The sequence below is a fragment of the Salvelinus namaycush genome, chromosome 5 (assembly GCF_016432855.1).
Source record: "Salvelinus namaycush isolate Seneca chromosome 5, SaNama_1.0, whole genome shotgun sequence".
Taxonomy (NCBI): Eukaryota; Metazoa; Chordata; class Actinopteri; order Salmoniformes; family Salmonidae; genus Salvelinus; species Salvelinus namaycush.
The window spans coordinates 28,259,583-28,286,279 of NC_052311.1; the positions used below are offsets into that span (position 1 = coordinate 28,259,583).

General features: G+C 44.8%; 2 protein-coding genes across 2 annotated transcripts in view; one reads left to right on the forward strand and one right to left on the reverse strand.

The window, feature by feature from the left end:
• Nucleotides 1-594: 594 nt before the first annotated feature.
• On the forward strand, nt 595-15,930 carry LOC120047003 (aryl-hydrocarbon-interacting protein-like 1). Its single transcript, XM_038992551.1, has 9 exons — nt 595-690; nt 1,609-1,794; nt 2,992-3,180; nt 3,855-4,031; nt 4,310-4,451; nt 6,166-6,869; nt 7,727-7,877; nt 10,153-10,400; nt 15,859-15,930. Exons 1-9 carry the CDS (start codon nt 595-597, stop codon nt 15,928-15,930), a joined length of 1,965 nt encoding a protein of 654 aa, XP_038848479.1.
• A 1,808-nt stretch (nt 15,931-17,738) lies between these two features.
• LOC120047004 (dystrophin-related protein 2-like) overlaps nt 17,739-26,697 on the reverse strand; it is a 138,971-nt gene continuing 130,012 nt past the window's right edge. Inside the window, exons 21-26 of the mRNA XM_038992552.1 lie at nt 25,672-25,737; nt 23,816-23,965; nt 19,806-20,055; nt 18,687-18,804; nt 18,389-18,478; nt 17,739-17,758 (exon numbers count right to left, since the gene is read on the reverse strand). Of these exons, the coding sequence (XP_038848480.1) occupies nt 17,739-17,758; nt 18,389-18,478; nt 18,687-18,804; nt 19,806-20,055; nt 23,816-23,965; nt 25,672-25,737 (694 nt within the window). The remainder of the gene's footprint in view (nt 17,759-18,388; nt 18,479-18,686; nt 18,805-19,805; nt 20,056-23,815; nt 23,966-25,671; nt 25,738-26,697) is intronic.

Below are 26,697 nucleotides of genomic sequence, written 5' to 3' on the forward strand. Positions count from 1 at the left end.
GTAGATCTCTGTAAATAAACTCTTTGTTAAGCCATTGAATCGTTTGTGTTTGACATTTCCTAGTTACAGATCAACACTGTCTCACCTCATTTGACCTAGCAATGGAAACCACTGAGTCTGACCATACCAATTACAGAGGCAGAGTAGTTAGTCATCAACCCCTGTTGAGTAGACAATGGTCTCCCACGTCCTCGAGGATTACCTTCCTACCTTCTAGAAAGATTTTCTAACACAGTGATCTCTCTCTGCTTCGCCCTCACATGTTCCTCTGGTCACCCACCTCTTCAACTTCTTACAGGGGATTATTCTGAGGATTTTGGGGGGCAGGGGAGGGATTAGCATGCCCAGATTAAAGTGGCCATCTTCAAACCCTGGTAATCTAGCCATCTGTCAGAGAGCAGGAGGACTGCACCGGGCTGCCTCAGGACGCTAACACACTCCCTCCTCACTAGACTAATTAGGGAGAGCAGGAGAGAGAGAGTCTAAAGACACATACTGTTGCTTCTTCCCCATAGCCTGCAGTGTAGCCCCAGGGTTTAAAACACACCTTTTTACCTACCCAAAGTTTAGAGAAAAGGAAGTTTGGTAGTTAAAATGGAGGAGACGTACCTGCTGAACTACCCAGGGGTCAAGAAGAAGATTCTGGCCGGAGGGAATGGCCCAATGCCCCACTTTCCACCGGGGACCAAGGTAAGACATAACACCCTCAGACATGACCGTGTGTGTCTGTCATTGCATCCTATTTCTTATATAGGGCAATACTTTTGACCAGGGCCTGTGTAGGGTTGTGGTTCAAAAGTAGTCTCCTATATAGGGAACAGGTTGCCATTTCAGAAACCGCTGAACTCTAGATATGCCTAGGGTTTAATGTGTGGAGGAAATTATGCAATGTATAATTAGCATTGTGTAGCAATTAATACTTTACAGGGCGATGTACATTTTTAGATTATCTCTGCCCACCTCGATTAGAATAATTCATGTGAGGGAGTAAAATATTCTGTATCTGGGTGTAACACACCGCGAACATTGGGTCAACACAATTGCTACACGGCGTATTGCCATCTGTGGGGATTGAACAGTCACGGATCAGTGTGTTCATGCATGGGCTTTGTGGTGCTGATGACGTCTCCTAACCACACACACACACACACATACACACACACACACACACACACACACACACACACACACACACACACACACACACACACACACACACACACACATCACCTGATCATGTCCAGCCATAAGTCCCCAGGCTTGGAGTCCAACGATGACTAACATTTTCCTGAGCAATGACATGAATATCTGGCCCATTCAACAGCTGTGTTCTGTGTTGCTCCCATTCTGTCGCAAGCCTCAAACAAAAGACTCCAGTTAACGAGAGCAAAAGAAGGTTAGGGCCATAGCATACCAAACACACACAGAGTGGAGCAGAGGGTCAGCCAGAGTCCAGACACCCCCCAACACACACACTCCAAATGGCACTATGTATGTGTAGGTGCAAGTGCATACGTGTGTGTGTGTGTTGACAATGGAAAGCTCTGGAACATATGACCACAGTTAATCCCCACTCTTTCTATATCCCTTCCCTCCTCTCCATCTAAGCTGGTGTTCCACTTCCAGACGCTGTTGGACAACTTTGAGCGCACGGTGATTGACGACAGTCGTAAAGCCAAAGCCAAAGTGCCAATGGAGATCTTTGTGGGGAAGATGTTCAAGATGGAGGTGTGGGAGACGCTGCTGACCTCCATGAGGATCGGAGAGGTGGCCGAGTTCTGGTGCGATGCCGTTGTGAGTCCAGGGACCAATTAAACACACACACACACGAATAGACACACACAGACATCTTCACCTCCCGATGCGAAACAGAGGCGAGAGTCAGGAGATCTAGGGACCCCAAATTGTCTGGTAATTAGTGTTCACTGGGGTGGCGGAGGAAGCTTTGCTCTCCTCATACTTCTACAGATTAACCTACCTCTGTTGGCCTCCTACGTACACAATTAAAAACTAAAACAGAGAAATCTTTTTGTCTGCAACAATTTCTCTATTTCTCCTTCTGGGAAAAGCAAAGAGTAGCAAAGATTTGCAAGTCAAATGGTGCTTGTGATTCGTTAGTTTAGGGCCGCTAGTTCAGCAACCAGCAGGGGTGAGGTGAAAAAGTACCTCGGAGTCTATTTTAGTCAGATCGATATTGTGTGTGTTTGTTTCTCAAATGGACTCCATTTGTGTCACAACGGAGTTGTTGTTTATGTGTGTGTGTGTTTGTGCCGCCTAGTCTCATAGACTAGACATAACATAATAAACGTAAATCCGGAACACTCAAATTAGTACGATACTGTATGTTACGTTTGGTATGGTTACGTATGATAGAAGGTTACCTAAAGCAAAAACGAAAGAAGGGTGGTTGGTCGGGTTGGAGGGGTGGGCGTATAATGCGAACATTTAGCAACCCGAAGGTTGTGTGTTTGAATCATCACAGACAACTTCAGTGTTTTAGCAACGTTGAAACTACCTAGCATGTTAGCTAACCCTTCCCCTAACCTTAACCCTTTTAACAAACCCTTCCTCTAACCTTAACCCTTTTAACTAAGCCTTCCCCTAACCTAACCCTTAGAGCAGGGCTCCTCAACCCTGTTCCTATAGAGCTGCCGTCCTGTAGGTTTTGCTCCAACCCTAATCTAGCACACCCGATTCTAATAATTAGAGCAAATTGGAATTCGTGACATATCATCCGTTTTGCAAATTCGTAACATATTGTACTAATTGCAATTCCTAACATATTGTACTAATTGCAATTCCTAACATATCATACAAGATGGATGATGGACATCCACAAATTAACACATACCATACAGTATGAATACAGTGTAACATATCATACTAGAGTGTCTCGGATTTACATACAGAATAATATGAAATGCTCTGAGGCCACGTTGGTTTGTCTCTCTGACTCTATTTGAGTCATAGTGGTGTCTTTTCCCATCTCAGCACACAGGCTTGTACCCTATCGTGTCCAAGGGGATGAGGCTGATTGCCCAGGGCAAGGACCCCCTAGAGGGCCAGAGGCACACGTGTGGCATGGGGAACATGTTCCACTACAACACTACTGGCTGGCCTGAGCTGGATGAACTGATGAGGACACCTCAGGCACTGATCTTCATCATGGAGCTAATTCAGGTAACAAGCTGTTACACTATCGTCATCATTTTAGTTATTAACCCTTCATTGACCTGGTAAGTTGACAGTGACATTTACATTAAGGACCTGGGGAGGAGTTGCAGGAAGAGGAGAGGGGTTAAATGTGTTACACACAACACACATGTTAAGTTGGCACAGAGGGAATACACATGCACCAGTGGTTATACACCTACACCATTAGAAGTACACACCCCTTAGTTTATGAAAACATCTCCCAATGTGAACAGCAACACACCTCTGTCACTCACACACATCTGTCCAAACAAACACATCTCGGCGCCCACAAACAAACCTCCAGACAATCATTTCCACCCGTTACATTACAAGCCGACTCCAAACACAGCCTTCTCTCTCTCTGTCTCCAACAAACAACAGCTCATCCTACCTCAACCACTCAATTCACAAACAAAACGGTTTATGTAACCAGCCGCTAATCACCAGGGGGACTAGCGGAGTTAAAGGCAACACATTCAATCCTCAGCCAAGTGGAGGTGGGTTGTGTTCAGTTGGCACCAAACAGAAGAAAACAGGGAGGGACTAACAGGTCTTGTCCAATTTCCGTTGCAGAAGATTTTGTTACCGTGTGTCTGAATGAACCAGACCCTGGATTACTTTTTTACATTTGTTCTGCCTGTCGCCCCTGATCTCCCCAGGTGGGAGACCCCTTCTCGTACAAGCGGGAGTCGTGGATAATGGACAAGGATGAGAAGATGAAGGAAGTGCCCTCGCTCCACCTGCAGGGCAATGCGCTAGTCAGACAGGGGCACTTCAGAGAGGCTGCCAAGAAGTACCAGGAAGCTGTGGTGCTACTCCGGATTGTACTGTCCAAGGTGAGAGGAGGGAGGGAAGGGAATAAGGAGACAGGTAAGGATATGGTCGGGATGGAGGGAGAGAAAATAACAGGAGAGAAGGTTATGACTAGTAAAAGAAAGGGGCATGGAGGGAGGGATTGGAAAAGATACGTGTAGGGAGCGAAGGGGGACGTGATGGGAAGGAAATGAAGAGAGGAGGAGGGAGAGCATCCATGACATACAACATGAGGAGGGAGGGAGGGATATTGTCAACATGATAAAGAAACGGGTCACAGACACTCATTTCCCACCTGTAGGAGATGCCAGGTGATGAGGACTACATAGCTGTGGACAGGCTCATCACTCCCCTAGTGTTGAACTACTGCCAGTGCATGTTGGAGCTGGAGGAGTACTATGAGGTTCTGGAGCATACCAGTGACCTGATACACAAACACAAAGGTAACACACACACACATGCAGGCACAAATACAAACAAACAATCATGCAATCCCGGGTTTTGTATCCAAAAATGACGTATTGAGTAAATCTTTTTTTTAATGGGAGTCATTAGTTGGAGTTGGAGCATGATGGACAACAGTGATGATTGTCCCAAAAAATGTAGAATAATACTTGTCTGTCTTTTTACGTTTACTGCCTATATTATTTGTATAGCCCTTTTTGCGTGTACAAGCCAGCTGTTTCTTCAGCAACATTACTGACACCGTCACTTCTTGTCCTGTAGTCTGATTTGGTGTGCACTGCAGTTGACATATGTTTCTGCTTGATGCAGGGATTAGCGCTGTGCTGCCTTCTATGTGTGTCTCCCCAATCCTCAAGGAGTCCCCATTCTGACATGTACGTAGCTCAGTGCCCTATGACTGAACCCTGAGACACTGTCCATAGGCTGTTTTTGGTCTTCACTCGCTGTTCTTTTCCTCTGCCTTAACTTATAGCGATGGCTGCCTTATATGAGCGAGAGAGAGACTGACTTCCTCTCATCTCATTCGATGAGAGCGTCTCCTCTCCTCTCTGTCCTTTCCTCTGCTCTCCTGTCGGTCCTTCTCTCCTCTTCTCTTTATTTTTATTTATTATATTTAACCTTTATTTAACTAGGCAAGTCAGTTAAGAACACATTGTTATTTACAATGACTGCCTACCCCGGCCAAACCCGGATGATGCTGGGCCAATTGTGCACTGCCCTAAGGGACTCCCAATTACGGCCGGATGTGATTTAGCCTTGATTTGAACCAGGGACTGCAGTGACACCTCTTGCACTGAGATGCAGTGCCTTAGACCACGCCACCCCTCGCCACTCTCTCCTATTCTACACTCTCTTCTCCCCTCCTTTTCCCCTTCTCACTCTCTCCCGAGCCTCTTTACTCTTGTCATTGTTATCTTGTCGTCTCTATCACTTGCAACCTTGCATTCAACCTTTCATTAGCATCTCCTCCGTCCCTCCTTCCTTCCACCTGGGAGACATCTTCTTTCTGAGAGGGACTCTGAGTCGGTGAAGGTTCTCCGTGGCGCACCGGCTCGGTTATTCCCAGAGGCTATGAAGAAATCAATTTAAATGTTGGCAGAATGAAAGATTTTGAGGGGAGTGGGGATGAAATGGAGAGGAAATGAGAGGAGGAGAGGAAAGCCATCAATGGGGATCTAAAGCAGTCACTGCAGCCCACTCATCTCCGCTCCTCAGAGAAACAGGATTAGGTGGTGTGTGTGTTCTGAGACAGGGGGCCTCTCGTTTTTTATTGAAATGTTATTCTTTCTCTTACACACTCACTCACTCACTCACTCACTCACTCACTCACTCACTCACTCACTCACTCACTCACTCACTCACTCACTCACTCACTCACTCACTCACTCACTCACTCACTCACTCACTCACTCACTCACTCACACACCCTAAGCGGGTATCTTTTCTCTCTATGCCGTGTTCTCCGCTGATAAGAAAATACAGTGATTGGAGATGTGTCATTTTCAAGCATGCACAGCCCTAGATGAGTAAAAATGTGAATCTTAGCTACTGTGTATCGGTTAGTGTCACTACACTAGTGCTTCCAGTCTAATGAAGCCTTACTTTCAAAGATGGTAGTGAATATTGATGAATATCGCTCTCTCTGTGTCTCTGTTTCTCCACCCTTTCCACCTCCCTCCCTCTCTCCTACAGACTGTGTCAAGGCGTACTACAAGAGGGCCAAGGCCCATGCTGCAGTGTGGAACGAGAAGGAGGCCAAGAGAGACTTCAACATGGTGGCCAACCTGGACATCACTCTGGCCCCTCTGGTGCACAAAGAGCTGAGGTTCCTCGCTGATAGACTGAAGGAGAAATACTGGGAGGAGAAGGAGAAATACTGGAACTGCCTGGAGCAAGAGGAGATAGAGGGGAAGAAAGAGGAAGATGAGGAGAAGGAAGATGAAGAGGGCAAGAAAGAGAAGGATGGTGAGAGCACAGTGACCAAGGTGAAAGATAAGGAGAAAAGCAAAGATAACTCAGCCTCTTCCAAAGAGGAAGTGAAAGATGTCAAGGATGACAAGCAGAATGAGACAGGGTGGAAAAAGGCTATAGAGAAGGATGGAACAACCATTACTGCTACAGTGAAGGATAAGGCAAAAGTGAAGGATAGAACTGCCAATCAGGCTACAATGAAGGATGAAACAGCCAATAAGAGGACAGAGAGCACCCCGGAAACTCAGCCAGAGACCAATCAGAGTGCTCTGTCTGTGATAGAGGGGATGGACTGGCAGCAGAAGTTACGACACATCATGTTCCTGGAAAAGGAGGGTAACTTCCTGCTTACAGAACAGAAATACAGCGAGGCCACAACAAAGTTCAAGGAGGCTCTGGAGTACGTGGACTTCATTCAAAACAAGGTTAGTGTCCATTAATTGGCAGCTTCATTCAATGGTGTGTTATTTTGTTCAGTTGTCAGTTCATTCAATGGTGTTTTCTTTCAATAGTGTGTTCATTCCAATAGTGGAATGTTCATTCATTCATGGGTGTGTTCATTCGGTGTTAGGTCTTCATTCAGTGTGAAACAACCAATTAATCTAGCAGTCACAGCTGTTGAACGTCAGAGATACAGATAATACAGAGATAAAATAATGATTTATTGGAATGACAGGCTAAAAATAAAACGTTGTTATGAAATAGCTAAGAATGACAATACATGAAGGCAATAGGACATTTGTTGGGTAATGTTTGTGTTTTGGATAATCTTTTGAACATACAACTGCCAACTTTGGAATGTTGGAGTTTGTTGGTCATTGTTCGAGCAGTGTGCAAGCGCCTCAAGAAGACTCCTCTATGATACCTGTTACATAAGAGCCATTGGTTCTTGGCCTCTCACAGGCTCTATTCATTTTGCATTGTTGCCACTCCACTGAAGAGAGAAGAGCAAGGCTATAGGATTGAAGGTACACTGGCAGAATAGAACAGGAACATGAAGAGGGGAGCTAAAAATAACAGAGCGAGACCCTCGGAGATCTTAGAGTGACAGCGCTCACCCAAGCATCTCTTTCTCTAACTCTTACTCTTTGTCATTCCCCTCTATCCCACTTTCCTCCGTGTATCTCTCTTCTTCTCTTCCTATTCCTCTCTCTCCCCTCCATCTACCGCTCTCTTTCCCCCTTCCTCTCTTTCTCCCTTCCCCGATCTCTCCCTTCCTGTCCCTTTCTCCACTCCCTCTGGCTATCCCCCCCCCTCTTTCTCCCTCCATCTCCCTGTGCAGGAGGTGTGCTATAAAGACAGGAGGGAGGACTGGGACTCTCTGGAGAAGGTGCGTGTGCCGATCACTCTCAACCTCAGCCAGTGTCTGCTGGAGCTCAGGGACTACCAGGAAGTGGTGGCGCTCAACACCAAGCTGCTCAAGAAACACAGAGGTTCTTTCTCACACACACTACCTTTCTTTTTCTCTGTCTGCCTTTCTCTTCCTTTGTCTCTGTCTCTTTGTTTCTTACCTCCTTACCTCTTACCTCTCTCTCGGTCTTCCTCTCTCTTCTCCCAGGACCTGTCTCCTCGATGTCTTTTTTCCCTCTCATTCACTTCCCCCTCACCCCCTTTATACATTTTTATCCCACTCTGTATCTCTCTTCCCTACATCTCTTATTCTCATGGTTGAGAAGCAGCTGCCATTGCTCTCGAGAACCCAAGGCCTTCTGCCTTATCCCAAGGGTTCTCAGAGCACCGCTTACAGGTGGGACCATGTAAACTACAATCAAGACACTCTGTTTTAAAGTTTAGAAACGTCAATAATCATTGCATGCAAAACGGTTTTCGAAACGTATGGAACTTATCTTTCATATCAGTGAGAAAGAATGTTTCAAATAAAAAAGATACTTACCCCAGCTAGCACATTTGATTCCTTGGAAGTTGTGGGAACATATGTTTTTGGTTTCACATTGGTTGTGGGAACGAAGCCATACGTTTCCTGACCTGTAAAACGGAACGTTTTTTAAACGTTCTGAGATCAGAAGTGAATATTTCACCTGTTCTGGGAATGTTTATTTTTAGGTTGCAGGGAGATTCTGATAATGTTTTCTCTGGTTCCTTGAAAGTTTCCCAGGGAGGTTTTATTAATGCTCTGAGAACAGAAATTATTGGTTATTTGGAGGTTTTTTAATAACTTCCTTAAAATTTTCACTGAATGTTTCAATAAGACTTTTACTAACACTGCTATCTTATTTTGGGTTAACTTTTTTGATCTCCAAGCACAGATAGGCATTATTCATGGGAAAACACATTTTTTATTGTAACACAGCATCAGTGAGATTCAAACCTATAATCTTCTGCTCTCTATCCATGAAATTAGTCCACTGCGCCACCAGAATGGAGCTAAAATGCCATGTTTTTTTATGCATACAAAGCTGTTCATTTTCGTCTATTCAAATAGACCCCATTTCAAAGGAATCAAGCACTCATTAAGATCAGGTGTGGCCAACTAGTGGGCACACCTGAACATACTTAACAAGATAGAGGATGGAGAGTTTTGTTGAAGCTGAGAACGGAATGTGTATGTTTTTAAATAACATTCTTATAACGTTCTCTGAACGTAACAACTATTTTCTTTTGGTTTTTATGGAACGTTTTAACGTTCTCGGGGAAACAATGAAAACATGACTTTAAATAGAAGCATGAGGAAACCTATAAGAAACGTTGTGCTGAAATTCCCACTGAAAAATGTTGTTTCTTAACATTCTGGAACAATTTGAGAACATGACTTTAAATAGAACCATGAGGAATCATTATGCTGATGTACTGAAATTCCCACAGAAGAACGTTGTTTCTTAATGATCTTGGAACTATTTGCGAACATTCCCAATGTCAAACCAGTTGGAGAACGTTTCTAGAACATTATTGAAATGAAATGTAACCATGTTTGAACTTTTAGGAAATATTCTGTTAAAGTAATGAAATACCAAGAAAATAACTATCCTGCACCATTCCCAGAAAGTTGTGGGAAGGTTGTATGCAAAGTAACCATAGGACAACCACGCTCTGTTGGAGAGCTCTAAGAAACATATGGTTCTCAGAACGTTATGTGCTAGCTGGGCTCTGTTTTGGAGTTGAATGCTCGACATCTGTCGTACAAATGCTTGTCCTTATGCGGACCTCGCCCTTGTGTTGCTCCCCGACCTGATTTTTCAATCTTTCGCTCTCCCTTTTTTCTAGAAGTTTCAAAACCCACTTGCATCATTCTCCATTATTGTGGTTATTCGTTGGTACTGTGCTCTTAACACAACAGTCAGGAGTGAAATTCGTTGTTTTCTTTTTACCTGAATTATTTATCGCAGAGTAGATGTGATATGCTACTGATCATAGCCTTCTCCTTAACTCTCTCTTTTCTCTCACTCCCTTTGTATTTTTCATGTTCTCTCCATTTCTCTTACCCACTTTTTTGGTCTATCTCCTCTCATTCACTGTCTAACTGCACATCTTTTACTGTCTCTGTCTCCCTCTCCCTGTCTCTTCTTCTAATCTCCCTCTCTCTAATTCATTTCTCTCTTTTGTTCTCCCTGCTTCTTCTCCTCTCTCAATGTCCCTCCTTACTTCTTTCTATGTCTCTCTTCCATCTCTTTCCCTCTACAAATATATTAATCTACCGTACCCTGCTTCTCTCCCTCCTCCACCTCCCTCCCTCCCTTTATCTCTCTGTAGATAACTTCAAGGCAGTGTACCAGCGGGCCAGAGCCCACTCGGCTCTGTGCAACGAGGAGGAGGCCAGGAATGACTTCCAGAAGGTGGAGCGTCTGGAGCCCAGGTTCAAGCCCATCGTCAATCAGGAGATGAAGAGGCTGGGCGAGAACCTCCGGAACAAGCACATCATCGACAAGAAGAACTACTGGGAAGCTACAGAGGAAAAGTGGGGCCTCGAGGGCACCAAGGCCAAGGCCAAAGCCAGGAAAGTAAAGAAGACAGTGAAGTTTCAAGAGGAGAAAAAAGTAGAGGGGAGCGTTCAGAAAGAAGGGGAAGCAGGGAAGACTGTAAAAGAGGGAGGTAGTGATGGAGTGAGAGAGGAGAAGAAGCCAGAGGGAAAAGGAGAGGAGGAGAGTGCGGAGAAAGCAGCCATTGCTGAGAAAGATGGAGGTAGTGGGGGAGTGGAGAAGGATAGTGGGAAAAGAAGAGAGAGTGTAGAGGTAGAGAGAGATGGACAGGCGGGGGTAGTTAACAGAGCCGGAGATAAAGAGACCGATATGGCACAGACCAATGAAGGCAGAGATAATGTAGCCACAGAGAGATCAGGGAAGGATAAGGCTGTGAAAAAGGGCAAATGTCACTTAACTGCCGCCCAGGAAGTAACCAAGGGAAGCACAGGGAACAAAGGCACCAATGAGAATACAAGAAGCAGAGCCATTCAATCCGAATCGACCAATAGGAGTCCATTAGCCACCGCTGACCTCCCTAACCCACCGGCCACAGAGGTACTTTCAGAGGTAGCTGAGGAGAGAGTCAGGTTAGACACACAGATCAACAGACCTAACAAAGGAGAGGCAGGGGAAAGCAAAATTAATGAAGGGAGTAAATCAGAGGGAAAGAGTTCTGACGAACAGCCGTGTCCATCTGAGGGGGCGAGCCACACCAAATCTGGGGTCTCGACTGGAAATCCGTCTTTCAAGTCCAAGCGTAAACACAAGAAAAAGAAATAAAGGATACTCTGGCATTGATATGATCATTAAGTATCATGTGATGATTCTCATAATTCAATTCAGGATCATCGCTTGAGGCATACACACAACACAAGCAGACGTTCTGTGTAACAAATACACATTTTATTTATCCTTTTGTACACAAAGAGTAGAAAGCAGCCAGTAACCCACTCGTTATTAAAAAGGCATTTCTTTCACAAAGGTTTTATACAGATTAAAAACCGACCGGGAGGACAGCAATAGGGAGGAATGTTAGTACAGTACATAAACAATGAAATAAATGGCATTGACACATTAGTCAAACAAATCATCACGTAATGAGGCGTGGTAATGTTAATAAAAAAAAAATGACTTCAGATCGACATTAAAATAGAGACGATGAGTGTGTTTTTTTTGTTTTGGTATTTGGCTGTGTCTTAGCATAGGGTAGTGTATGTTGTCATAGCTCTGATTCCCGTAAGAGTTCAGGTGATTCATGGCCCTGCCGTGTTACAGAGCGCCAAACATCCCTCGCTGTGTCTCGTAAATGATGCCAGAGTGCACGGAACTCAAACATGGAAGGTCTCGCAGCTTACATGTTGGGGAAAATGAGCGTGCTCGTTAACGGGTTGACCGCACCATATATAGCAGGGGCACCACCCGTTGGCTATGTTCTCTAAAATGTCTCTGCCTCGCTCTGTCTCCAGAGAAGAGCGCTTCTCTTCAATCCCACTGATGATGGTGGGACTGGTTCACGCTACTGATGGTGGGACTGGTTCGCGCTACGGTTCGCGCTACGGGGAGTTACTGGTTGTATTTTATTTTAGAACATTAGTTGCCTCAGATGGATAATCACATGACTACAGAGAGACGTGGTGTGGGCAGTATAATTCATTGTTAACACTCCCTCAGAGAAAAAAGCCTTTTGATGGGTTAGTCTTCAGAGGGCCACTACATAGACAGTATTGGCTTCTGGGAGTTTGAGTAAGAGGGGGACAGAAGAGCTACAGCTCTGCTGCATTAAACAGACCATAGGAATATACAGTAGCAAGAAAAAGTATGTGAACCTTTTGGAAATACCTGGATTTCTGCATAAATTGGTCATAAAATTTGATCTGATCGTCATCTAGGTCACAACAATAGACAAACACAGTCTGCTTAAACTAACACACAAACAATTATGTCTTTACTGAACACACTGTGTAAACATTCACAGTGCAGGGTGGGAAAAGTATGTGAATCCTTGGCTTTAATAACTGGTTGGTCAACCTCCTTTGGCAGCAATAACCTCAACCAAACGTTTTCTGTAGTTGCGCATTAGACCTGCACAACGGTCAGGAAGAATTTTGGACCATTCCTCTTTACAAAACTGCAAAAGTTCAGCAATATTCTTGGGATGTCTGGTGTGAACTGCTCTCTTGAGGTCCTGCCACAGCATCTCAATTGGGTTGAGGTCAAAACTCTGACTGGGCCACTCCAGAAGGCGTATTTTCTTCTGTTGAAGCTTTTCTGTTGTTGGTTTACTTCTGTGTTTTGGGTCGTTGTCCTGTTGCATCACCCAACTTCTGTTGAGCTTAAATCGGCGGACAGATAGCCTAACATTCTCCTGCAAATTGTCTTGATAAACTTTGGAATTCATTTTTCTGTCTGATAGCAAGCTGTCAAGGTCCTGAGGCAGCAAAGCAGCCCCACACCATGATGCTCCCTCCACCATACTTTACAGTGGGGATGAGGTTTTGATGTTGGTGTGCTGTGCCTTTTTTTCTCCACACATAGTGTTGTGCGTTCCTTCCAAACAACTCAACTGTAGCTTCATCTGTCCACAGAATCTGGAACATCCAGGTGCACGTTTGCAAACTTCAGACGTGCAGCAATGTTTTTTTTTAACAGCAGTGGCTTCTTCTGTGGTGTCCTCCCATGAACACCATTCTTGTTTAGTGTTTTACGTATTGTAGACTCGTCAACAGAGATGTTAGCATGTTCCAGAGATTTCTGTAAGTCTTTAGCTGACACTCTAGGATTCTTCTTAACCTCATTGCGGTTAAGAAGAACTAGACTACCTGGGGCGGCAGGTAGCCTAGTGGTTAGAGGGTTTTGCCAGTAACCGAAGGTTGCTAGAATGAATCCCTGAGCTGACAAGGTAAAACGCTGTCGTTCTGCCCCTGAACAAGGCAGTTAACCCACTGTTCCACTGTTCCGTCATTGTAAATAAGAATTTGTTCTTAACTGACTTGTCTACTTAAATAAAATAAAACGTTTGTCTATTGTTGCGACTTAGATGAAGATCAGATCAAATTTGATGACCAATTTATGCGAAAATGCAGGTAATTCCAAAGGATTCACATACTTTGTCTTGCCACTGTATATACAGTTGAAGTCGGAAGTTTAAATACACCTTAGCCAAATACATTTAAACTCAGTTTTTCACAATTCCTGACATTTAATCCAAGTAAAAATTACCTGTCTAGGTCAGTTTGAATCACCTTTATTTTAGGATTGTGAAATAATAATAGTAGTGAATGATTTATTTCAGCTTTTATTTCTTTCATCACATTCCCAGTAGGTCAGAAGTTTACATACACTCAATTAGTATTTGGTATCATTGCCTTTAAATTGTTTAACTTGGGTCAAACGTTTCGGGTAGCCTTCCACAAGCTTCCCACAATAAGTTGGGTGAATTTTGGCCCATTCCTCCTGACAAAGCTGGAGTCAGGTTTGTAGGCCTCCTTGCTCGCACACGCTTTTTCAGTTCCCTCCTGCAGCAAAGCAGCCCCACAACATGATGCTGCCACCCCCGTGCTTCACAGTTGAGATGGTGTTCTTCGGCTTGCAAGCATCCCCCTTTTTCCTCCAAACATAACAATGGTCATTATGGCCAAACAGTTTTATTTTTGTTTCATCAGACCAGAGGACATTTCTCCAAAAAGTACGATCTTTGTCCCCATGTGCAATTGCAAACTGTAGTCTGGATTTTTTTGGAGCAGTGGCTTCTTCCTTGCTGAGCGGCCTTTCAGGTTATGTCGATATAGGACTCGTTTGACTGTGGATAAAGATACTTTTGTACCTGTGTCCTCTAGCATCTTCACAAGGTCCTTTGCTGTTGTTTTGGGATTGATTTGCACTTTTTGCACCAAAGTACGTTCATCTCTAGGAGACAACACGTCTCCTTCCTGAGCGGTATGATGGCTGCGTGGTCCCATGGTGTTTATACTTGCGTACTATTGTTTGTACAGATGAACGTGGTACCTTCAGGCGTTTGGAAATTGCTCCCAAGGATGAACCAGACTTGTGGAGGTCTACAATTTTTTTCTGAGGTCTTGACTGATTTCTTTTGATTTTCCCATGATGTCAAGCCTAGAGACACTGAGTTTGAAGGTAGGCCTTGAAATACATCCACAGGTACACCTCCAATTGACTCAAATTATGTCAATTAGCCTATCAGAAGCTTCTAAGGCCATGACATCATTTTCTGGAATTTTCCAAGCTGTTTAAAGGCACAGTCAACTTAGTGTATGTAACCTTCTGACCCACTGGAATTGTGATACAGTGAATTACAAGTGAAATAATCTGTCTGTAAACAACTGTTTGAAAAATTACTTGTCATGCACAAGTAGATGTCCTAACCGACTTTCCAAAACTATAGTTTGTTAACAAGAAATGTGTGGAGTGATTGAAAAACGAGTTCTAACGACTCCAACCTAAGTGTATGTAAACTTCCAACTTCAACTGTAGTTCTGTCTGACAAACTGCATGCTATAGTGGTGTAATCATTCATTCCACCTAGCCTCTACCTACCTCAATATTGTCCAAAACACACAAAACATTTCTATAGGTCTACAGGACCTATGGTTAGTACCTTTTGGTTTCCAGGCCTAACCTCTTCCCCCAGCTATAGTTCAATAGATGCATTGTTTCACACACAGAGAGAGATGCGATGCTGCTGCGTATATTCATAGCCTCAAGTACTCTATGTTCAGGGTGGCTCATCAATGTGTAATGAGATGTATAACATTAAAGAGTTTCCAAAGAGTTAACATTCTTCGTGTTGGATGTTTTTTTTTCACTCGAACATTTCTTTGTTCCTGGATCCTGACATGTTAAGAAAGGATGCCGGTGCATGTCAGCGCTTGGCAAAGGTAGAACAGATGATAATGACTATCTACTGTATGCCAGCTAAACACTAAACAGTGGCAGGCCTCATTAAGGTGGGGGAGGACAGGGGGAGGTATGGAAACGAGGCACTCCCTCTTCCCCATATGGTTATTAGCATTTCCATTATGGACGGCGCCCCACCTTGCCGACTCACATCCTGCAGCGCCGTGTCCTTGGGGACAGTTCCCTAGCAACGGCATCAAAACAAACAAGACAGGCACAGCGGCGCTCAACGATGTCAAATGTGAACGTTGGTGCCTGGAGGGGATAAAGTCTAACGAATACCGAGATGGGATTCAAACAAATCTTGTTCTTGGCAATAAGGTCAGAACGTTCTCTGAATTATTCGAAACCATTCGCATCATGGCTCCCTGCGAATGTGGGTGTAATAACTTTATGGTTATGGGAGTGGTATGCTACATAATAAACCCAGAGCATCTTTCCTCTTTTCCAGGAAATGACTCACCTCCTGTCTGTCTCTTTCTGGAGATTTGCTGTGGCAAGCACATCATAGTAGATCGCTCCTTTCAGCTCAGCCCAGGACTGCTAAACGAACCATTTCTTCCTCTTTCCTCTTGTCTCTCAGATCTCCACCCCCTCCGAGTCTCCCTTCCACCTTCCATCCATCCTCCCTCCACGCCTCCAAAACCCTATTTGACCCCAGCCTTTTCTAACTAGTCTCTCAGGTGCTAGGTCGCTCTAGTGCTGTGAATTCTCACCGTCTTCCCTTTCCATACTCATAAAGCCTCTCTAAATCCACAAATACAATTCAAAATGCCACAGAACCCAGACCCCTAAACCGAATCTCACCTTGTATGAAATCCACATCCACCCACAACACCCCACTGATCCAATCTCGTCCTCTGATTGTGAAAACGCTGAGTGAACACACTGAGCCAGTACTTTAACATCTGGCCACAAGCATAAAAAGAGAAAAGAAGAGAGGGAAAGCGGGAGCCAGGGCCAGGGCCAACTCCGTTCAATAATGTTTCAGGTAGCAGCATGAAAACACACTTATTAGTCCGTGACGGGCTCTGTTTGGGTTTAAGGCAAATAGACTGTCCTCTGCCTGGATTGTCACATGATCCTGGTGTGATGGTAGCCCAACTCCATATCAGACTCTAGCTCCTACTATCCTAGGCATTTGTGTACGCCTGAAATGTTTATATAAGAAATATGGTGAACCTTCCACACAGCAGAGGGAAAAGTGAAGTTATTAGCATATTGCTTATCTGATCATTTCAGATGACGTGCCATGTGTAAAAGGCTAAGAGTTTATTTGGAATTGGGCCGCTGGGTTAATGTGGTCAATCCTTCCTAGTGTCCTTGGAGATGATAGGGGGGGCTGGGGCACCCTGCCTCCCCCTCTGTGCACAGTGGGAGCGAGGAGTCAGAGTCCACAGTGGAGGGCCCGGCAATTAACGCTAGACGCTTTCTCAGATAAATACACTTAGCCATGATACAAATTGGCCTCGACTCGAGACCCTTTTTCTGAACACTACGAGGCATATTCACAGCCTATCTCGCTCCACTGCTTGTGGATGTGGGTGTAAGCGTGTGTGTGGATGTGTGTGTATCTGTTTTTTGTATTCCTGTGTGATACGAATGTTGATATGAATGTGTGTTAGTACAGAATGAGCGTTCATCTGAAACAATGTGTACGTGTGTATGTGTGCCGCGTGTGATGGAAGCAGTGAAACTCACAGTGCACAGAAGCAGCGCTGCCTGGCCTGGCGGGCACTTTGGCTGTCTTAAATAAATCATTGGGTTTTACTGATGATGTGTCAGTCCCACAGTGTCAATAAGCTTGTTGTGGGTCCCGCTGGCTACCCGGCAATCTGCTCTGTTCTGCTCTGGGTACGGCTGCCGCAGCCACCCAATCACAGCCGCATGAAATGCAGCCAGCCTGGCCCAAATCAACAGTGATGCGCATGAACGCCCCATAAAAAAAGAGAAGTTTGAAACGCATTGGGGGGGGAAAAGGAAAACACACATACATACCGAGATACGCACACAGTTACTGGCACTCGGACAGAACAAAACATGGGGAAAATCCCCAACCGTTTTTGCATTGTGTCAAAGTCATTTTTGTGGAATGTCCTTGTGCTGTACAGATATAAGGCTTCACACCTTCGGGCAACTACACAGACGCTGGTTAGCACAGTGTCTTGGCTGGGCTGCTAGCGTTAGCCATAGCTAACACAGTTTCTGCCTGGCTGGGCTGCTAACATTAGCCGTTAGCTTCCTTAGCTGGTTAACAGTGTCTGGCTGCACCGCTAACATTATCCATTAGCCTTAGCTTGTTAGCATAGTGCGTGGCTGGGCCTGGACGTTGGCATTAGCCGTTAGCCTTTGGCTCCCACAGGGTTGAGGGAGAGGGGTCAGCTCTCTGACGGCAGCTATATGGGGCACGGGCCATCAGGCATCCCATCAGGCATCACTCTGCGCTCCAGGCCCCGCCCTGGGTTAGATGAGTGACGTTGCTCCTGGAAGAGGAGAGAGGGGAAAAAAGTGTCCATTAAGAGTGAAAATGATGTGTTTTAGAACACATGCAGAATAGCCAAATCTGTACTAACAGATGAGGGTTTGGCTGTAGAAACATTGGATTGACCTTTACGCTGGTAGCCTTGAGGCCCAGTAGGGATTAAAGGTAATGAACCAGGCACCTATATTGTAGTTCCCCACTGAGATAAGAACTGGTGTAGCTTATCTTTCTAGACACTCCTCAGACATTCCTTATCTTGTTTCCACCTCTGTTCAGGGTCATTTTGTATCACTGTCTTCATAGTTCATTTCAAAGTTGTATCAGTCTCATTTTACTTTAAAAAACAACAACATTTGAGCCATTTGGCAGATGCTCTTATCCAGATCAACTTACAGTAGTGAGTTCATACATTTTCATGCTTTTTTTCATACTGGTCCCCAATGGGAATCGAACCCACAACCCTGACGTTGCAAGCGCCATGCTCTACCAACTGGGGCATGTATACAGTATATCATTCAGAATGACTATATAACCCTGAGACCCCCCCGGCAAAAATCGATGTGTGTCTTCATCAGGTTAATGGTTCTGTCTCTGTTGTATCTGTCTAAGGTCTGTATGGTCAGAGGCTCACCAGGTTCTGACGGGAAGACGTTTCTCAGCTGCTCTATGACCTCCTGCAGCTGCTGCACTGTGTCCTGTTCATGATCCTCATCTCCATCTCCTGGCACATACAGCACCACACAGAGGGAGAGAAGAACGACAACGGAACACTCAATCATTCCATTCTGTCTGAACTAATGTTGTTGTGGCCCACAGAAGGAACAAAACAATGTTTGTTCAGTCATTAATCCAGTAGGAATATCTTGGAACTTGCACCCCACCAGTGAGACCTGACCTACTATTTGGGAATGTTCGCCTTAGTAGCTCACCCGCTGCCTCTGTGTCTGTGGTCTCTCTACTGGGTCCGTCCCCCTGACGGCCTCCCCCTGACACCGGAGATGACAGGGATGAAGGTTCCGATCCGTTGGCCTCCGAGTCATCTTTGGGCTGTTGGAAAAGAAATAGTGTCATCAATCCCAACAGAGTTCTCATTTTGACAGCTACTTCAGAAAAGCACAAACGTTTCTTGGAACGTGTTGGGGTTGAAGGATACAGTAAACATGTACTGTAGATGCACTAAATAAGTCAAAGTGTTCCAGTGAAACCGAAGGCTGCGTTGGCTGGGGATTCAGACCTAGTTCCATGATGAACAAACGAAGATCTACTCTCTACAGAGATGAAAACAGAGGTTGACGGTTGACACCGAGTCGACTACCCACCCCCACTCCACCACTTTCCCTGTTCCATCGCTTCATATTGGAACGATAAACAGACTCATATAAAGAGTGTATGTGCATGATTATTTCTGAGGAAGAGATTGAAATGCATTATATGGTTGGGAGGTTCATAGAAGTGTACAGGAAGTTAAAATCTATCATTTTAGAATGTTTGGTATTCTGTCCCTCTCTTCCCATTCCCCTCTTTCCACTAAATCAGTCTCTCTTTCAATCTCCTCTCTCTATTCCCAATTTCCAAAGTCTTTTCACATGAGGAAATGTCTTTCTGTCACTCTCTCTTTCTCTCTCTCCCCTAGTGCGGCAGTACAAATTAGCTTTCATTCCTTCCTCTCCCTCTCTCTATTCCCCATTTGCACATTCATATTCTTCTACAGCAGTGTCATATTTTCTCTCAATCCAGCCACTATCTTTGCTATTCCCCTTTCTCTCTTCCATTTAGTGTCAGTCCCATATCATTCTGCTTCTTAATCCCTCTTGAGTCTATCCCCCTCTATCTTTCTCTCCTTACCATAGGTATTTCCCTCTCTCTCGTGGTATCTATCCCCCTACCTTCCTGTCTCTGTACCTGCAGTTTAAGTCATTAGTCTTTTTCTATTTACTAGAGATGTTCTCTACCCCACCCCTCCCTCCCCTCTTTTCCAACCCATCTTTTCTTTCTTTCCCTCATCTTTCTTACCACTTTCCAATTGTTTCTACTTCCTCCCTCCCTACCTGCAGCAGTAACTCTCGTAGCCTCTGCAGCTGGGACTCCAACTGTTTGTTGTGGTCCTCCAGGATCTGCATTCGTGTCTCTAGGCGAGTCTTGTGCTGCCGAAGGACCCTTGCCTCGGCCAGGAGCTCCTCGTCCTGCTGGCCCCCAGTGGGCGATCCCGGACACCCCTCGCCCCCCTCCGTCAGCTGGGGAGCCGCCGCCGCCTCCTCATGCCTCCACTTCAGTCGCCGCCACTCCCCCTGCAGCACCCTGGGAATAGGAGGGAGGACAGAGAGGACATCAGCAAACAACATTTTAAAGAGCTGGGAGTTTCACTGACACACACACTGGCCACAATAAGCTATGATAGTAAATGCTGTGAGATGTTCACTGTCTGCTCATAGTCCATATGCTCATAGTCCATATGTTCACTGTCTGCTCATAGTCCATATGTTCACTGTCTGCTCATAGTCCATATGCTCATAGTCCATATGTTCACTGTCTGCTCATAGTCCATATGTTCACTGTCTGCTCATAGTCCATATGCTCATAGTCCATATGTTCACTGTCTGCTCATAGTCCATATGTTCACTGTCTGCTCATAGTCCATATGCTCATAGTCCATATGTTCACTGTCTGCTCATAGTCCATATGTTCACTGTCTGCTCATAGTCCATATGCTCATAGTCCATATGCTCATAGTCCATATGTTCACTGTCTGCTCAAAGTCCATATGCTCATAGTCCATATACTCATAGTCCATATGTTCACTGTCTGCTCATAGTCCATATGTTCACTGTCTGCTCATAGTACATATGTTCACTCTCTGCTCATAGTCCATATATTCACTGTCTGCTCATAGTCTATATGCTCATAGTCCATATGTTCACTGTCTGCTCATAATCTATATGTTCACTGTCTGCTAATTGTGCATATGTTCACTGTCTGCTCATAGTCCATATGCTCATAGTCCATATGCTCATAGTCCATATGTTCACTGTCTGCTCATAGTCCATATGTTCACTGTCTGCTCATAGTTCATATGCTCATAGTCCATATGCTCATAGTCAATATGCTCATAGTCCATATGTTCACTGTCTGCTCATAGTCCATATGCTTTTGGTCCATATGTTCACTGTCTGGTCATAGTCGATATGCTTACTGTCTGCTCATAGTCCATATGCTTACGGTCTGCGCATAGTCCATATGTTCACTGTCTGCTCATAGTCCATATGTTCACTGTCTGCTCATTGTGCATATGCTCACTGTCTGCTCATAGTCCATATGTTCACAGTCTGCTCATTGTGCATATGTTCACTGTCTGCTTATTGTGCATATGTTCACTGTCTGCTCATTGTGCATATGTTTACTGTCTGCTAATTGTGCACATGTTCACTGTCTGCTCATAGTCCATATGTTCACAGTCTGCTCATTGTGCATATGTTCACTCTCTGCTTATTGTGCATATGTTCACTGTCTGCTTGTTGTGCATATGTTCACTGTCTTCTTATTGTGCATATGTTCACTGTCTGCTCATAGTCTATATGTTCACAGTCTGCTAATTGTGCATATGTTCACTGTCTGCTCATAGTCCTTATGTTCACTGTCTGCTCATTGTGCATATGTTCATTGTCAACTCAAATAATGAGCAGATAATTATCACCAGACATGGTACGAATTTGTGTTAACAATCACTAAACATAATATACACTGTATCCAAACAGATATTTAATTGGGTTGCGATTTCATTGAACTGTTGGTCGAAGTTAACTACATTTTGACAAAAAGACGAACCCTGTGGATTAACTTTCACAGCTCATAATCTATGTCTGTCTCTATGGAGACAGACTGCCTGTCTCTATAAAATTCACACAGACAATAAAAACTCCATTTTCGGAGCAGCGGTATTGTGTGGTATTCTATGTCCTTACCAATTTTCCCAGAGCAAAGAAAGTTGAGGCATGGGATGACGGTACTAATTCCACCACAGGAGCATTCTTACAAAGTAGACAGCCACAACCTCCACACTCACGGTGAGCAAACATGTTTTTGTCTGATTTTTCGGGGTCAAGCCCAGTTCACAACATATGACCTGGGGTCCTATAGGCCAATTAGAATAATGGAGGACAACTCCTAGTGCTAGATGAGGAACACACAGGATATACCTCATCAATATACCTCATCATAAACTGGGAAATACAGAAATAATACCAAACTGGGTCAAGGTTTCAGACATCCAAGGGCTGTGTGTGCATATGTTATTAATCTAGCATTATTAACATATTATTCACCAAGGACAAACGGAAAGCAAATGAACGTGTGTGTGTGTGCGCGCATGTGTGTGTTGGCCAAAAGGTCAGGGACATGCAGAAAATACAAAAAGATAATCATTCAGATGAATCATACATATGAAGGTTGCCTCTGATGTCAAATTAAGTGGATGGGAAAAGGCAATATTCTATCTAATTTTGGCTTTGTTTACATACTACTTAATATAGTACACTTTTCAGAATTTGGTTGTAATTCAGAGAGGTTAGAACAAGTATCTAGATCTTCGATGAGGCTGTGCTGGGATCCAAATTGTGGATTTAAAAGAAGACATGAATCATCAGCGTACAATGACACTTTGTTTTTAAGCCCTGGGTTTCTAGCCCCTTGATATTACTGTTGGATCTGATTTTTAATAGCTAACATTTCAATGGCAATAAAACATAGATGTGCGGATAATGGACAACCTTGTTTTACTCCTCTTGACAGTTTTCTACTATCTAAGAAGTAGCCATTATTTACTATTTTAGACATAGGGTTACTATTACCTAACTTTAACCCATTGAGATTACAAGAGGTTCTCCAAAATGTTATGTATAAATGTATAAACAATTCCTTCGACCTCATGGATTGGTTTTGCTCTGACATGCACTGTCAACTGTGGGACCTTATATAGACAGGTGTGTGCCTTTCCAAATCATGTCCAATCAATTGAATTTACCACAGATGAAGTTGTAGAAACATTTCAAGGATGATCAATGGAAACAGGATGCACCTGATCTCAATTTCGTGTCTCACAGCAAAGGGTCTGAATACTTATGTAAATAAGGCTTTTGTTTTGTTTTATCCATTTTAGAATACGGCTGTAACGTAACAAAATGTGGAAAAAGTCAAGGGGTCTGAATACTTTCAGAAGGCACTGTATCTTTACTGATTAGTTCATGTATGCCCAGTTTATAATTTATCGACTTTAGCAAGTCAGTTTCTGCACTTACCATTCCCGGTGGTGAAAAGCATAAAATGTATATGTGCATCGAGGAGTCTGGTTTTCTTCTGGGGGTTGGTTCTCCATGCTTACTCTCTGACATGTTTGGGTGTTGATTGTATTGGTGATATTGGACGATAAACCCCCAGCAGTGTTCCGTTTGTATTGTGATTATGTGGACGCTTTGAGGACATGAAAAAGCCGGGTCACGTGTAGTGTGTGTTTATGACTTGGGAAGGGCATTGTAAACTATGATCATAATAACAATGGTTACATTTACATAGGACTTTTAACTAGGTCTCAAGGCACATTGTCTGGCGGCACTCATGTCATCCACTACCAATGTCTAGTCCTGACATTTGGTGCCAGAAGCATAAGATGATTGATTATGATGGCCTTGGTAGTGGCCCTGTAAGCTTCCAAGACCTAACAGCTCTAAGTCCTAAAGGTTCTACGACCAAAAGGTTATAGGTCCTAAAGGTTCTACGACCAAAAGGTTATAGGTCCTAAAGGTTCTACGACCAAAAGGTTATAGGTCCTAAAGGTTCTACGACCAAACGGTTATATGTCCTAAAGGTTCTACGACCAAACGGTTATAGGTCCTAAAGGTTCTACGACCAAAAGGTTATAGGTCCTAAAGGTTCTATGACCAAAAGATTATAGGTCCTAAAGGTTCTATGACCAAAAGGTTATAGGACTGAAATGAGGCCGAAAGGTTCCAGTTCTAAAGATTATAAGACCAAACGGTTCTAAAACCTAAAGGTTATGTTTTCTCACCGGTTCTCATTCTCCAGGCGGGCCAGCGTTCTCTGCAGCTCGTCCTTGTCCTGACAGTCCAGGTGGATCAGCAGCATCTGCTGTCCGCTGGGGGAGTCCTGGTCCAGGGCGCCGGGGCTGGAGTGACGCAGGAGGTACTGATCTTCATCCCTGAGTCCCCCACATAACACAGCAAAGGAGACACTCAGCACACTGAGCCGCAGCACAGCCACAGACAAGACGACACAGGACAGGACAGGAAAAGCACAGAGCAGCACCGAGCCATTGACACACTGGTACAGAGCAGACAGACAGCACAGCCACACAGCAGCACAGGCAGCAAAGCAGTAGCAAAGTGCCACAGACACATGGGTATAGAAGAGCAGTACTGACACACTGACAGCAACAGGCACACGGACAGCATGCACCAGACACACTGACAGCACCAGACACACTGACAGCACCAGACACACTGACAGCACCAGACACAATGACAGCAACAGACACACTGACAGCAACCGACACACATACAGCAACAGACACACAGGCAGGATAGACGCACATCAGCACAAGCACACCGGCAGTCTTAAGAAATTCAAGACAGTCTTAAGAAACAACGAAGCCAGACATACAGCAGTAGAGGGCAGCAAGCTAACATAGTGACATAAGAAAGAGGGGACTCAGCAGCAGAGACAGAGTCGTAGCCCTACTGATAAGAACAAAGCACCCAAAACACTTGCAACACACACATACTGCGGTGGCAAAGAGAATAGTCTTCCAACAGCACAGAGACACACAGAGCCAAGAACTCGCAGGCAGCAGCACACTGAGCAACTATACAAACAGTCATATTAAACTGGCAGCCTCACACACCATGCCATTACCCTCTCTATTTAGCAAATACACATGTGCACACACACACACACACACACACACACACACACACACACACACACACACACACACACACACACACACACACACACACACACACACACACACACACACACACACACACACACACACACACACACAGACACACGCACACATACACACGCAGACAGGAACACACCCACACATATTCACAGAAATGAATACACACACTGATTTGAAAAAAGACACACAGATGAATACACACACACGTAAATACAAACACTCTCTCGCTCTTTCTATAGACACGAAAACACACACAGTAAACCCTGTGATCAAGACCACTACCTTGGTTGGAAAATGCATTTTTTTACAGCAGTAAGTGAGTGCGCATCATGAAAACACACACACGCTTGTCTCACCCCCAAAACCCCCTCTCTCTCTCTCTCTCGCTCAGCCAAATCCTTTGATCAGGGCCAACACCTCAGCGACCAGGCCCTTTCATGAATTGAGTTGGTTTATAGCATTCCTTCGTGAGGGGTTCACCTGATTGACTCAACCATTCATTTCAAAGCTACCTCTCTCCCCCCCTTCTTCCCCCACCCTCCAGTTTTTGTTTCAGCCAGCCTCTGGCTCTTAACATCATGTTCTGTGGTATTTCAATGGGCCTCCCTCCGTTCTCCTCTTCCTCTGTTCTCCTGTGCAGCAGCCCTTTCTATTTGTTCCCACTGCCACAGTCTTTAATCACAAAGACTTTTATATGATGAAGGGGGAGTATGCATTGCCATGGGTCATTTTCATTAACTTACTGATTTCTTTATGTGATTGCCCAGCCTCCCCTGAATGCGTGTGCACACACTCAGGGGCATACACACAGGTACACACATGCCGACACACACATACACACACACACTCATTCATAAACACACACACACTACATATTTCAGAGCAAGGCCTCGGCTGTAATGAAAGGGTTCAGTGTGTGGGGGAGGTGGCAGTGTACTCACAGACTCTCATCAGGCGACAGACTATCCGTGAAGAAGGAGCAATTCTGGTTCTCCATCTCCGCCAACCTGGACCACAGGAAAACACACACACACACACATACACACAGAGAGAGAGAGAGAGATCTTTTGAAAGAGGAGAGGTTTTTCCTTCCAAGAAAAGCTATTCAGTACAGAGCTGTAGTGCGGTATTTTAGCACCATGAACAGCTACCACACTGCTCTTCTCCTTCTACCCTGTTTAAATGGGGTTTAGATGATTGGCAGTTCAGCACCATGGATAGGGACTGTAACTTTTCAGCACCGTGGACAGCTCCCACACTGACCTTCTCCTCTACCCTGTTGCAATGTGGTTGACGACTGGCAGTGCAGCACCATGGATAGGGACTAACTTTTTCAGCACTATGGACAGCTCCCACACTGCTACAAACCGTTGTCTCCTCCTCCCGTTTTACCAGGCAGCTGAATAGGGAGAAGTTTGCTTTTAGCGCACTTCACTCTCTCAGCAGTCGGAATGGCCTTCTGAGGGAGCTGCCAGGAGGGCTGTGTTGGAACCATCAGACACGTACAGACTCCGCCAGAGATACTAATGAAATGTGCTAAGTGCCTCATGCTACTCCAGCTCCCCAAACACACACACACATACACACAAACCACCACCACCAAAATGAATCTACTAATGGACGGCTGGAGGGACAGGAAAGAAGGATGAGAATGGAGTGTCGCTTGTCAGAGGGATCCATATTGCATCCTTATGCCCCTCCCACCAAGAAAGAGAGAGTACAGGACATCCACTCTCACTGTGGCCAGACCTGGCCTCTATGGCTGACAGCCCTTTATTCAATCAGTCAGGTCATTCATTCATAGGAACAGAAGGCAGGGTAGAGAGGAGAGAGATCCGCACCCCAGCTAGGGACTACGGCAGGGGGGGGGGGGGGGGGGGGGGAGAAGGTCACTAACCCCCAAGGGGACCGGAGGGTGGAAGGGGGGCATGGTGGGGTCGCATGGTTGTAAATGTGTGTGTGTGTGT